Raw genomic sequence first — 14,507 nt, 5'->3', positions numbered from 1 at the left:
TCGATCTCGTGGTCCTGCTCCACGCCCAGGAAATGAAAATGAGGACTTCTCCAGGATGTTTTGAACCTGGCATTCTTGGCTGCTTCTGGAATCGATCCGCCTGTTTAGAAGGACCGCACCCCTAACGCACTGGCTTCTGGACCGACCACAACAAATGCACAATTCCCCCGGACATTTCCCAGGCCGATGCAGACTGTTGCGAGTACGCTCTGCACGAACGATGGAAAATATTGCAACAATTTCAGTAAGAACGGAAACTCCCTCCTGATCTCTCCTGTCGCACTTGGCAAAAAATCCGGTGAAAACGGACATCGGCGTGAGGAGTGACCGCTGACGGAGGTGGGACTTTGGAGGTGCCTCCACGATCAACACAAACGGGTCGGTTTCAACTTTCAACCAACCTTCACCTGCTTGAGATTTTTACACAGCCTCAATCTGCCAGCCCGCGCGCGTCATAGCGGACTTGCCCGAAGCGAGAAGTTTGCGAGTGACTGAGAAATGTTCCTCCCAATCGCAAGTGCTATGGCAGCCACAATGTACCAATAGCAATCCTTCGATGGTGCAATCGCATGAGGAAACATGTTCGATTGGTCGCATGTCACGTCGATTGAACCCTGGTGTGTGACTATCACTCTTGACTGGAAAGCCAAGTCGTCAAACTCCAGCTCCCCAGTGAGCTCAACGCGTGGAGATGGCCTTGGCAGAGGCGTGGCTTGGGGTAGCTTTTGCCGAGATTTCGATATCCACCCTTTTCGAGGAGCAAATGGGGCTGGTGGACCGTGGACCTGAGACAAGCTGCAGAGTCCCATGAGTGTCGCAGAAAGATGCTTGAAGAGATGAAGCATGGAAACAGGTGTCAGCGACGTCTCGGACAGCATTGCGAGAGTCGTGGTTGTCAAAGTCAAGGTTGCCGGCTAAAAACAAGCAGAGTCATGAACGAGGAAGCCACATGCGGACCACGAGTTTTGAGGCGATGGATGCCAAAGTCAAAAGTAACTGCCGCCAGCCAGGGAAATCCACAATTTCTGTGTAAGATCAACCGCTGGTAAACAGCCAGCCATGTCATCCGCAAGACATGCAATTGGACAAGTCGCAGCTTATCTCGGAATACGCTTCTGTACGCGGACTCTCATACGGTGACACGGCGCTCTATGGCCCTTTCTCCGCCCAGCCCTGAAGGGCGCCGCAAACTTGGCAGTCGCTACGTTACGAATCTATAAGATCTACTTTCCCCAATGTATCAGGGCTGTGCACGGGGTTGTTTGTTCGGGACATTGAGAGAAGCAAATAACCTCCTCCTTTCCCACGCCCTTTCTTTCAAAACTCCTTCAGCGGAGTCTTGTGGACTCCAGCAACGTCGCTCTCTTGGAAACATGTTACAACAACTCTGCAAGCACCTGCGTTTGGCCGGTCTGCTGATTGCCGCTGTGGCTGGTTTCCTCGCGGCATTACTCGCGGTCCACCAGCTCGTGCTTCCTGTCGTCGGCTGGATCTTTCCTTCCTTGGAATCCACATTCTTTGACCTTGCCGTCTACGGCGGTTACCCACAGCGGAATTATGTCTCCCACAACTTGACATCTCCAGACCTTCAACAAGTACGATGGGACGACAAATGCGACAATGGCTTCATCTTTATTTCCCCACAGGGCAAATCGGTCGAACACCCTGGCCCAATGATCCTGGATGCTAGGGGAAACCTGGTATGGCAGACAGATCAGTATGGCCAGGCCATGAACTTGAAGGTCCAGGAATACAAAGGTGAAAAATACCTTACCTTCTGGGCCGGTCACCGAGGATCCAGCTTTGGCTATGGAAACTACTATATGGTGAGCATCATCAACAATACACCATCATCGCGCTAGACTAACCCACCTCCAGCTCGACTCTTCCTACCAAGAGAGATACCAAGTATCAGCCGTCGGCGAAGGCCTCCAGGGCGATCTCCACGAGTTCACCATTACAAAAGATGGCTCGGCGCTTATCACGATCTATAATGTAACACAAACCGACATGACGGCCATGAGAAGGCCAGCGGATGGCTGGGTCAACAACAATCTGTTCCAGGAGGTTGACATCGAGACGGGCAAGCTGCTGTTCCAATGGAATGCCCTCGATCACTTCTCCATCATGGACTCATTCTACACACATCCGCTGGCCGGATACTGGGAGTCAATCCCCTTCGACTGGTTCCACATCAACAGCGTCGAAAAAGACGACCATGGCGATTACCTTATTTCATCTCGTCACCTAAACTCCCTAATCAAAGTCAACGGCACCACTGGCGACGTCGTGTGGACTCTTGGAGGAACAAGAAACAACTTCACAGACATCTCGTCCGGCGAAGCAACAAGCTTCAGCTGGCAGCACGATGGTCGCTGGCTGGATCAGGACCAAGGCACCCTCACCGTCTTCGATAACAGCGACGCCGGTCCTCTCCACCTCGACGCATCCTACTCTACCGCCCGCATGATCCAGATCAACACGACCGACTACACAGCACAACTCCTGCATAAATACATCTCGGACCGACACACTCGCGCTGCCTCTCAGGGCTCCGTTCAGGTCCTTCCCTCAACAAACACCGTCTTTGTCGGCTGGGGCCATTCGCCCGTCTTTTCGGAATTCGACATTGACGGCACATTGATCTGCGAAGCTCATTACGGCGCACAGTACATCTCGCACTACGGTCGTGTAACTTCCTACCGCTCTCTCAAGGCCGATTGGGTCGGCGCGCCCGTTGAGGCCCCGAGAGCCAAAATTCAGGCTGGACGGCTTTACGCATCATGGAGCGGCGCCACCGAAGTCGCAACCTGGACACTGCAATCTGCCGACTCCTATACCAATGCACCCTTTGCGGATGTCGATGTAGTCGACAAGATTGCTTTCGAGACGTCATTCGTCCTCCCCGATACAAATTCGAGAACGCAATATCGCGTTGCTGCTTCCGACGACGAAGGGAACATCCTTGCATACTCCGAAGTCGCAACCGAAGACCCAACAACAGCGAAGAGCGTCTGGAGCGTATTACTCCCACTCGGCGGCGTCTTTGGCGTCATCACCGGTTTCTGGGCCGTACGGCGCTTTAGAAAGGGCGAGCGCGTGCTCCCCAAATGGAGAAGGAGATCGAACAGCTATTCGCACAAGTACAGCCGCTTGTAGATCCGAATTTCCTGGGATCGCCATCATTGTTTATAACCTACTTACCATTCTTGTACATACCCCCTTTTTTATCGGTCGTCATATCCTTTGGTCCTTTGGATACGGGGCTTTATGATTGTAAATACAGTTGCCCCGGTTTACATACAACTTCTTCTTCCTCGTCTGAATTCTCGTATTTGTTTCTAATGTGATGCGATGAGATGCGATGACACTTTATAGATCTTCTGTTAGGGAGTGCACAAAGGGAAGAAAGACGGGTTAGTAGTGGAAAAAGTGGTGTCTGATTCGACAAGACCTCGAGTACTGTTCATAACTATAGAAAACCTTACTTCCTCTACTTAAAAGACTACCGCGACTCTAATATACCTATTATAAACCTTATATATTTTCTAGAGAATCTTCTTAGTTATAGGCTAGTAAGAGACCCTTAGAGAGCACTAAGTCTAGAGTTAAGAGGCATGTCTATGAATTTCATAAGCATAGACATCCAAAAGTCTTCCAGAGCGACAGTTGTTTCGTCGTCCATGACTCATTGCAACATCTGACTCGATTTTCGCTCTCAAGCCACGTTTCGGCGTGTCTTGTGTCCGCCTGATTTCCTCAAAGTCGAGGGGGTCCTCCAAATACCCACTACCACGAAAGGTCTTCTTCATCTGGCCACTTCTGATCTCTCTCCCTATCTCTCTCGTTATGCAACCCTGGACGAACTTTCTCATCGTCGTTGTCACCATTTTCGCAGCCTTTGCGTCCGCATCATCGGCGACAGCCATCTCAAGCGACAATGCCACTTACGTCGCCCCATTGATCGAGACTTGCCCAGTCGGGAGCTCAACCTGCGGCAAGATCAAAGACAAATATCTGGTCATGCTACGTGAAGGATACGAACCCGCCTCCCACCTTTCCTACATTTCGAGAACCCTCCACGTTGACGATCCAGTCAAGGAATGGCGGATGATGTGGCATGGCGATGGCGCCTATTCCGTCCATAAAGTCTCAGCAGATTCAATCGACATCCTTCGTCGAGATCCGGGAGTCGAGGAGATCGAAGAGGGGTACTGGTTTCAAATGGATGTAGTTGATCTATGCCAAGACCCAGCGTATTCGGAAGAGGAAAGAAGGCAGTGTTACGATGCGAGCCCGGTTGATCCACGCGAAACTGTTATGCACTTAGAGGACGAGAGGCGAGCTTCTGCTGGGACATCAGAAGACGACAAGTCTGAATCCTCGACTTTTAGAGGAGAGAAGAAAGAGCTCTGAATTATCCAAGATAGCTTCAGGATCACTGCGAGGACCGACATCTCTGAGTCTCACAATCTCATTCAAGTCACTCGAGACACAACTGGATGATCCGAGACGACGCTTGATTGGATCAAGTGGTACTTGGTGATACCCATCAACCAAAGAAGCAAGGGTAGCCTAGCGCCTCTGTTCAGAGCAACATCCAGCGACTGCAGACCGGACACATACATCGTCACTATTTGCAAGGACGTTGGCTACCGCGACCATTTCAAGACCATTGGGAGAAATCTGGAAGCCGATAAGTCGACTTCGTTTAAGTGGTTCGAATATGCCGATTCATACTATGCTAGCAACATCACAAGCGAATGAATACGTGTATCTTCGATCCTTTCCAGAGTCTATTGCTGACCTGTGTTGGTGCCACTAGCTATACAAGATCCGCAGCAATCCCAAGGTCGAAGCCATCGACGAACACGAGCCATGGGAAATGATCAAGCAGCTCGTCCCCTCTGAACGTCAGAACTCGACGATACAACAGCGAGACTCGCAACCCTGGTTCCCGGCAGAATGGCCAAAGGCACCATGGCACTTACAAGCCTTGTCCGCGGGCCAAAAACTGGATAACATCCGGGACTCGGGACCCGCAACTCAGGTCAAGTACAACAATACCGTTGGAGGTGGGCAAGGGCGTCAACATCTACATCATCGACAGCGGTGTAGATGTCGAACATCGTCTCTTCCAAGGACGAGCCAGAAATTTTCACAAGTGCTATGTCGATACAGATGGTGAGTGCTTCAAAGACAAGGTCGGCCACGGGACCGCCGTCGCAGGATGTGCCGGTGCAAGGTTTTACGGTACCGCCCAGGGCGCAAACATCATCAATGTCAAGACCTTCTTCAGCTTCAACAAATATATGTTCTTGATGTGATGCAATGCGATAGTACTTCATAGATCTTCTGTCAAGGGGTGCACAAAATGGGGAAAGATGGGTAGAAGTGGAAAAATGGTCTCTAATCCGTTAAGACGTCGAGTACTATCATATCGATAGAAAACCTTACTTCCTAGGCTTCTACGACTCCAATCTACCCATTGCAAACTCCTGACTTATCCTGCCACCACTAAGACTGATACTTGTATATTCTTCTCACACGCCTTATCGCCTAAAATCATGACTACGACGATGCTTATCATTCAACTCGCCCTGCTTCACCATCATCACTCATGGATGTCATTGCTGTGAAGATTAGCTCAGTCGTATCTACTCTATCCGACGACGTTGTATGATCACAAACCTGACCGTCAACCCCCAGAAGCCGCATCTATCTTGAGCACATGACTACACGGAATCAACCTCTTTGAGTTCTTGCGTCTTGTCTTTTAGCTGTGATTGAGGTAGCTGTTGCTCAAGCCGATTTAACGACGTCTTTTCGACGTCGTAATTGAAGTCGAGAGAATCAAGTCTACATGGATGTGGCTACAATTTGCCTGAGCGAGCAACTACATCTCATCGAGTCCGAAACAACGACCAACCGTATGTGTTTGGAAAGATCTAATGCTCAGGGTCGCTACTATGAAGAACTTGACGTCTTGGAAAGCAAACCCGTCATATTTTCGACATGAGGGATTTCTGCGTGGTGGCTTTGGGGTCTTCACGTAAATGCTATGGTTTTGGTGATTGTTATTCGGAACTTCGCTCGGCTAGTTGGATATACATGGTCGGATGTGTTTTCGGTAAGGATAGATATGACTGCGAAATATAGCGGCGAGGTGGGTCTGAGGGCTTGGGAATGACTGTGTCTGTTCTGAAGGAAAGCATATGATAGACCAGAAAATTGAAATGTGTTATTAAGTATCTTGGGCTACCAGAGTATATCCCTTCCCATGAAGTTTGGTCCCCGTTGTCGTTTCCTCTTCTCGTCGAGCAACATTTGTTTGCACACAGCACGCTTCTGTTCGTCGATACAAGCCTCCGCTGCCATCAGAGCATTCGGGTAAGACTTTGAGGACGTATCCATATCTGCGCCGTATTCGAGGAGAAGGCTTACGGTCTCTGGATACCCCATAAGCAAAGCAGCATGTAAAGGCTTACGTGGTGAATACAGGGGATTATCCACATCTGCACCATGATCTAGCAACAAACGGACGATGGTCTTATGGTTATGTCCAGCAGCAGCATAGAGCGCTGTGTTGTCGTCATATCCGCTTGGTGCGTTAACATCTGCGCCATGATCAAGCAATAAACGGAGGATGGCCTCATGACCATTTTCAGAAGCAGCATAAAGCGCTGTGTCGTTGTAATATCCACTTCGTGCGTTAATTTTCGCGCCACGATCGAGTAACATACGAACGACGTTCTCGTGGCGACTGACAGAAGCAGCCTGAAGCGCTGTGCCGTGAGATTCGCTCAGTGCGTTAACATCCGCGCCACCATCGAGTAACATACGGACGATGGTCTCGCGGCCATTTGTTGAAGCAGCCCGAAGTGCAGCGCCGTGGTCAAAACCAGATCCATTGACATCCACACCATGATCAATTAGCATGCGAACAACGTGCTCTTGGCCATTGACAGAAGCAGTCTGAAGCGCTGTGTCATAAGCTTTGCGGAATGTATTGACATCTCCACCACGATCGAGTAGCATACGAACGATGGTTTCATAACCATGATTAGAGGCAGCGCGAATTGCGGTGACCACGTATTCACAAGAGGCATCAGCGTTCACGATTCTATCAAGCAGCAGACGTACGATCTCCTTGTGACCATGATCAGCAGCAGATGGAAGTACATGGCTACATGCATCGGCATTTGCACCAGATTCGAGCAGCGCAAGCACAATGGAGTGTTTGCCGAGTCCTGAGGCTATTCTTAGTGCATCTTCATGATAATGTACATCTTGGAAAAAGCCGAGAAATGTTTCGACCATTTCCGCGTTTTCACTCTTGAAAACGTCTCGAACTAGATCCGATTGGCGAAGTATGAAATCTAGCCACAAGGGGTGGTTACTCAAAAGCAATCTGACTATTTGGATTCTAGACTTTCGTACGGCTTGTAAAAGCAGATTATGCCAGCGCGATCGTGATTGAAATTGGGCGGAGAGTCCAAGGTTCACCAGAGTGTCGACGACAGAAGTTTGGCCCTTTTCTATAGCCGCGCAGAGAGCATTACCATACTCTCTGCATTTAGTATTGACATCGGCGTCATTCTGAATGAGAAGCTCCAGGATTTGCTGATTGCCAGTAGCTGCAGCTGCTATGATAGGAAAAGCGTAGCGTCCGTCGCCCTCGGTGTTGATTGACTTTTGGCTTCTACAGATCTCAGTTTGGCATAGATGCAGTGTACTTTGCTCTACCAGAACGTAGAGTAAGCTCGTCTGAGGACCGTAGCGACGTATCTTGTGTTTCTCGACAATGTCATGAAGGATGATCCATGAATCGATAGCGAAATTTGTCAGGAACGTTTCTTGCGATACCATGTGACTGGCTGCAAGCTCAGCATGTTTGAAAATGTGCCGAATGGAATACTCGAGAAATGGAAACCTTGCTATATCCTCACTCTGAGATTCTTCGCTCTGGCCAATGGCGGCAATGTTTATGTAGTTTTGACAACATTGCTTGAGATGATCATGAGCAGATCCCGCTGAAGTGTTGTGGATATGGTCCTGGATCAGCGCAAGTCCATTCTCTTTGAGAAGGAAGTCTCGCACGGATTCATGGATGAATTGAACTGTTGGAACTTTGGTTTTCGTAGGTTCTGCAAGGCCTTTGGATGAGCTTAGAATGGACCTGCTGATATCTCCTAACGTGAGATCCACGGAGTCCCAAGGCGTCAACAACTCGGGGTTGGTCCCAGACAAGATGGCGAAGTGAAGCTCCTCAGGTTGCAGTGGCCGACCTGCATATAAGATCCATTTCAAGCAGAGCACTAATCCTTCCATGTCTTCTGTATCCCTGCACAAAATATCCTTGAACAGTTTGTTGAGATCTTCTGGGATGTCGTGCAGACACTGTTTGAGGGTTTCCACTTTGCCACGATTCCATGCCTTTTGAAGCATAGGCACAACCAGTACAACCCAAAGGAAGATACCTTGTGATTTCTCTTGAACTTCGATCTTGAGTTTCTCTACACGTTCGCTCTTTCCAGCTTTGAGATTTGACTGAATGTATTTTGTAATATCTTCTACATGACCCGGCTGGACTTCCAGTATCAATTCGACACTTTTGTTGATTGTGATATGGGGGTAATGCCGGCTGGAGAAGCACACCAGGAACCGGATCCTGTTTTCGACAGTATGCTCTCCTAGTTCCTCGAAGAAGTTGACCATCTCTCGCACTTGGTCCTCGCTGTTCTCGCACTCATCGAGCGCATCGACAAAGCAAGTCAAGTGCGTGTCATCGAGTCTTTCGACGGCTTGGCGAAATAGCGATTGTAGGCTTTCGACATTCAAGATTATATCCTTCAGGTTTGACTTGTTCGCGTCAAGCACCGTTTGGAGTCGTGGCACCTCGTTGAGCAGCTGAAACAACAAAGATCGGTACATCCCACACGTGGACTTTTCTAAATGTTCACCTCTGGCGTTGAAGAAGTATGAAATGACCGCAGAGTCTGTTGCTTTCGCTTTCGCCTCCGCGTCAGCATATGCAAATTTCATGATTGCAGATTTTCCGGCACCGGGTTTTCCTTTGATCCATAGAAAGCCGTGGTGCTCATCGAGCTTTTGTTCATCTTGCCAATCTAAATATTCAGATTTGCTGAACAGCCACTTGCATGTTCCAGTGTGTGTCTTCTTGATAGTGGCATGACGCGCATCCAGCTGCTCAAAGTTGAGGGCATCCAACTTGAGTTGTCGCATGTCAGAGACTGTGGTTGCCGAGTCTGATTGCGCTCCAACATCAGCTTGAGCTCCGTTGGAGGTCGACGCTAGATTCTGTCTGTCCAGTAACGGATCATAGCGAGCTCTTTTCGAGTTCTCATTGGCACCACTAGGCGAATATGACCGCTTCCCATGCGAGGTCCTTCCTAGTTCTATGAAACACTGTTTCGGACTCCAGTAGTCGAGGAATGATTTTGCTGCTGATGCGGCCGTTGCAGCGGCATACCCTTGCCACCGCTTGTTCTTGTGGCTATCTGCATAATCGCAGACGCCCTTGATGATGACACATGGTAGATTGTCCCAGACACCAGCGCCCTCCATCTCGAAGGCGATGATGTTGTCTCTCTGAGCAATGTGGTCGCGATGTTCACCAGACTTCATGACAGTATCTGCTGAACCAACGATGCCGATATGTACCAGAGGAGGAGGATTTTCCGCGTCAAGACGCTTGAGCCGAGCTGGATTGTCCATAATTGCAAGGCTGTTGCATCCAAGCGCATCGCAGCTGGATTCCGATGCCTGCTTACAAACAGGATCACTATGACAGTGAGCCTTTAGACAGAGGCAATCTCGCGAGGGAGATTCTTCGCGATGCATGTGACGGTGTGTGGCCGCAAATAGCCTGTCTTGATTCACGCCCGGGTAGCAGGCTGTGTCGTTCTTCTCACGTAGCTTGAACAGGTTTTGGAGAATCTTGTCTCCCAACTTCTCACGGACACGACGAACCTCCAGCTTGTTGAGAAGCGCCCTGATGTCTGTGTTCGGTCGGCCAAGGGTGTCTTTGACGGTACTCTTTCTTTCGAAATGGCCCGGATATTGACTGCCAAAGTCGGACTGGATGACTGAATTGCTGATGATAACATCACCAAGGATGATGGGCTCATCTGGCGACGAGACGGGCACACCGCCACAAACACCGACGATGAGTGCGATTTTGACTCCTGTGAAACTCGATCGAAGACCGGAGGCCACGCTGGCTGCGCTGGACTTGCCCATACCCGGCATATGCGCTAGAACAATGTCATGTTGACCAATTCGTCCAGTCGAGTATGCATTTGAGTCCCCCTCTTGTCTGCCATAGATATCGCCATCGTCATCGTAATGCTCATCGAAAAGATCCAGGACAGCACTGGCTTCCAGCGGCAAGGCACAGATGATTGCGACCTCGAATTCGGCTCGTGTCGCAGGGCACATTGTGGATTAACGCATCGGCTCGAGAGGAACGTGGTTCGTTTCGTTTTTGGACAACTTTAGTCTCTCGCGAAAATCATCATATCGGAGTGAACAAATGCAACGACCATCTGCATGGGTATCAGTGTCAGCCTCGCCAGGCAGTCACGCGTCGACCGGCCTGGCACTGGAGGCTTGCATGTTGCATGATGCCTGACGAATCACGTTCGAACATACCCGTACATCGGCTCGCATACATGTTGAGATGACAGCGATTCAAAGGGCTGTATGGATGATATATGATGAAGTGGTCAAGGCAGTTCATCGGTATCTGTACAACCACTCAGCAAGGACGACCCTTGACATGATGAGCACTGTTTGGATTGTGTCATTTGCTCCGCGGGATTGCGACCCATCAGTTTGGCCGAAGTTTTACCATGCATGAGATCTCCCATCGTTCCTGCCTCACTCAGACATTGCACTCGTCCACCGCACTCATCCGGTCGGTGCAACTATCAGTACGATATGTTTATTGTGAGAGTCTTGGTCAAGGACTGAGAACGTCACTGGTCGTAGCACCAAGTGGAGTCCTAATGTTGTTAGATAAAGGTTGAACAATTCCCATCCTTGTTCTTGTCCAAGACCGCGCGTTCCTGCTCTCAGCCTTGTTCGTATTCCTACCTCAGGTGTCGCATCTCGAGAAACAACTCGCAGGAAACGGATCAACGGCACTTCTGCGTAACAGGAACAATCTATCAACAGGTAGCCATCACATACAAACACTAGCCTGCGGACTCCGCGGCATCCTCACTATCGTAATTTGACTTTCCACATTTCAGGCGCAAACTTCCGACATTGAGTTATAACAATCTCAACCCAAAACACTCTTGGAAAGAAATAACATCAAAAGTCATGAAAACTGCTTTCTTTCTCGGTGGGGCACTCGCCATCGGAGCTCATTCTGCTGCCACTTCAGGGTGCGGGAAATCCTTGCCTGCACGGATAGACCGCGGAGGTGCCAACCAGACCAATTCTCTGAAATTCACAACCTCCGGTGGAACAGTCCGTGAATATGGCCTACACATCCCGACATCCTACGACAGTGATGAATCAACACCTCTGGCCTTCTCATTCCATGGCCGAACACGGATCTGGCAGGAGGAAGAGGAGATTTCTGGAATGTCCAATGAAACACTGAACCCAAATTTCATCGTGGTATATCCACAGGGAATAGACATGCAATGGCAAGGCGACCCGGAGGCTGTGGGATACGACGATGTCAGCTTCACTTTGCAACTCCTGGCCGATCTCTCCAGTACCTATTGCCTGGACACGAACAAGATCTATGCTGCAGGAAAATCAAATGGCGGTGCCTTCTCTGCGAATATCCTGGCTTGCCATCCTGAGGCTTCGCGCACCTTCGCGGCGTTCGGAGGCATATCGGGCGCCTACTATCAGGGAAACAGCGATGCCGACTGCAATGCTGCGACTGTACCCATTCCTTGCAATGCCAGTCGACCGATCCCTATCTTCACGACACACGGCGATGCTGATGAAACGATCCCTTACGACGGCGGACCTCGTCGCGATCGCTGTCTACCCAACCTTCCGTACTTCATGACACAATGGTCAGACCGCAACGGCTTTGGCACTTCCAACACGTCGACTTCACTCTATCACAAGAACGTGGTACAGTACGAGTACGGCAACGAAACATACCCAGGCTTCAACACTCATCTACGCGTGCACGGCCTCGGTCACTACTGGCCTTCTCTAGCTAATGGAAGCTCATTCGACGCGACACCGCTCCTCCTTGACTTCTTCAACAAATGGACGTTGGATGCCGTCAACACAACATCGACTGCCACAAGTTCGTCGTCAGGAACGCCGCCGGCATCTAGTACATCGTCGACCAGCTCGGCTGCTGCCTCGACATCTAGTGCTGGAGAGATCAATGCTGTCGGTCAACAACAATGGTTCCTTGGTGGCCTTCTTGGTGTTGTCGGTTGGTTGTTCATCTAGTCTAGAGCCAGCATTCAATAATCATCCGGCTTCAACACGTTCGTGTCAGAGGTCTTGTCCGAAAAAAGGGTATAGTTTGCTTCTTCTTACCTTAGCGCTATAGAACAAACCCAAATACATTTCTCCAAGCTCTGAGAACGCGTGACTCCGGACTTCCACAATGCCACTGATTGATCTTCACTCCCTGCTCGCGTGCTAAAGTACTCTTGGAAGCAAAAAGAGTATAGGTGCAAAACACGAAGACATGTGCGTTCTCCTCGACCAACCATCCCACGATAAAAGCTCCTCGACGAATATTTTCGAGCGCATTGACAGAGCACGAACTTGAGGCAGCTCTGCGACTGTTGGGTTTAATAGCTGTCTTCGCACATCGCTCCGACTAGATTACATTCTACGTCGCTCCACCAGGCAGTAGCAGTAGATTCACGAATACTCTACGAGATGCGGAATCAATCAAAGCGACAGGTAAACATGGAGGTCGGGAGTTCGACGAGTGGTCAACCTAATCTTTGTCATCCTTCACTCATCCCGTCTTTTTCGAGAAAGACCACCAAGCGATTGAGTCTTGCTTGCCCTCATCATAGTCGGCTTTTACTCCGAGGCTGCATCTCAAGTCACCCATCGGTAATAATCACGCCACTGGCTTTTCTATCTCCTTGCCCCATAGAGTAGAGTGAGAGCATAGCACAATGCCAGACTTCTAGCCGTCCGCATCTCCGCGCATGGAGATAAGCTACATGATGATAAACAACGTCGCTCTGCAAATCTGAAATCCCTCGAGAATGACTCTCATAGTGTCTGAGGCTTCGTTATTGATTGCCAATTCCTCATAAAAATCATCACTTGTTGCTTTGCTGGCGATACAAATGGATGGAATGGAGGCAAATGTCTACGGTGTTGCCTCCGACACCTGATAAGGTCTAGACCGATCGAATTTACCAACCCCCGAAAACTCAAACTCTAAAATGTGAATCGAACATGGATAACCAAACAGCTTGCAGTCCACTCACACTTCACTAGTTTCTTTGTGATCGGCCATCAGCATTTCCAAAGGTCGTCTGCCATAAAGAACACTCGATTTCCTGATTCACGCAGACTTTACTTCGACGCAAACAAAGAAATAATTTCCCCCGAATAGCGAATAATAACCAGTTTCCGGCGAACATCTCTCTCGATCCAACATCCATCCATAATACAACAAACGAAGACCACGCAAACACGAACTCCACAGCCGGCATGAACAACGCAGGCATGCAAGGTCAGAGAACCGGCGCCGCAGGCAAAGGCCCCGACATGATTTGCAAAAGTGCGTCAAACACCTATAACCCAATCCCCCAAAAAAAAATCCCAGCAACCAAACAACAAAGACTGACGGAATGTTTTCTCCAACCTCACAGTCCTTGATAAACTCGAGCACAAGTTTGGCGGTCAAAGATTCAACGATCCTAACAACGATGCCAAAAACCGAGCCATGAATCAGAAACTCGTAAAGCGTATCATGACTATTGCGCCCAAGGTGCTGTAAGTGCTTCTTTTGTTCTGGTGTGCTCTTGTGTGGGAGAAATGCTGATGTTGTTTTTAGCAAGAAGTTGCCCATGCTGTTGAAGAGAATGTAGATGGATTGTTGCCAGTATTGCCGGTGGGCTACTCTTATGGCTTTTCAATTCACCCTCTCACTCTTTTCAGAGTCGGTGAAAGGTTGGAAAAGATGATTTTCGGTTTCGTCTATGCGATGCATGTTTTTACCTTTTTTTCTCTAGATACCCTCTTTAGCATTCAAATCACTGTTACTTTTCTACGACTGGCTCAATTCAAATATGAAAAAAAAAAAGGCTTCGATGTCCTCATGTCCGAGGCGCTATACAACTGATGTGATAGAGGAGCAAAAAGAGCAAAACGTACAGCAGCAGGGATTCCCACGTGGTCACCCACCGTAGTACTAATCTGCCGTTCAACTGCTTATGTATGGCAGAGCGGACGGGATGCCCAGTTTTCAGCTGACTGTGGCCGTACGTGCTTGATTCTTGAAATTCATGGTATAACACTCA

At 49.4% G+C, this 14,507-nt stretch overlaps 5 protein-coding genes across 5 annotated transcripts; 3 read left to right on the top strand and 2 right to left on the bottom strand.

Annotated features, from left to right (window-relative positions):
* Positions 1-1,373: 1,373 nt before the first annotated feature.
* Positions 1,374-3,159, top strand: M438DRAFT_277802 (uncharacterized protein; the record flags this gene model as incomplete). The annotated part of the gene is made up of 2 exons (XM_029900951.1): positions 1,374-1,826; positions 1,879-3,159. 2 exons carry the CDS (start codon positions 1,374-1,376, stop codon positions 3,157-3,159), a joined length of 1,734 nt encoding a protein of 577 aa, XP_029758700.1.
* Positions 3,160-3,849: 690 nt separating this feature from the next.
* Positions 3,850-5,349, top strand: M438DRAFT_367011 (uncharacterized protein; the record flags this gene model as incomplete). The annotated part of the gene is made up of 3 exons (XM_029907926.1): positions 3,850-4,230; positions 4,826-5,055; positions 5,111-5,349. The coding sequence occupies 3 exons, from the start codon at positions 3,850-3,852 to the stop codon at positions 5,325-5,327; spliced, it is 828 nt and encodes a 275-aa protein (XP_029758699.1). The 3' UTR covers positions 5,328-5,349.
* Positions 5,350-6,624: 1,275 nt separating this feature from the next.
* On the bottom strand, positions 6,625-6,879 carry M438DRAFT_260216 (ankyrin; the record flags this gene model as incomplete). Its single annotated transcript, XM_029899763.1, has 1 exon — positions 6,625-6,879. A coding segment is annotated over one exon (255 nt), but the record flags the coding sequence as incomplete, so codon positions are not given.
* An 828-nt stretch (positions 6,880-7,707) lies between these two features.
* M438DRAFT_277787 (purine and uridine phosphorylase) lies at positions 7,708-10,461 on the bottom strand (the record flags this gene model as incomplete). Its single annotated transcript, XM_029900948.1, has 3 exons — positions 7,708-9,296; positions 9,441-9,789; positions 9,994-10,461. Coding segments are annotated over 3 exons (2,406 nt in total), but the record flags the coding sequence as incomplete, so codon positions are not given.
* A 466-nt stretch (positions 10,462-10,927) lies between these two features.
* M438DRAFT_347279 (alpha/beta-hydrolase) lies at positions 10,928-12,590 on the top strand. The gene has a single exon (XM_029905864.1). The coding sequence runs from the start codon at positions 11,350-11,352 to the stop codon at positions 12,457-12,459; it is 1,110 nt and encodes a 369-aa protein (XP_029758696.1). The 5' UTR covers positions 10,928-11,349; the 3' UTR covers positions 12,460-12,590.
* Positions 12,591-14,507: the final 1,917 nt, after the last annotated feature.

This window comes from Aureobasidium pullulans (genome assembly GCF_000721785.1).
Source record: "Aureobasidium pullulans EXF-150 unplaced genomic scaffold scaffold_14, whole genome shotgun sequence".
In the NCBI taxonomy this organism is placed as follows: Eukaryota; Fungi; Ascomycota; class Dothideomycetes; order Dothideales; family Saccotheciaceae; genus Aureobasidium; species Aureobasidium pullulans.
The sequence above is the reverse complement of the archived record's forward strand: the minus strand, read 5'-3'. Positions and strand labels throughout refer to the sequence as shown.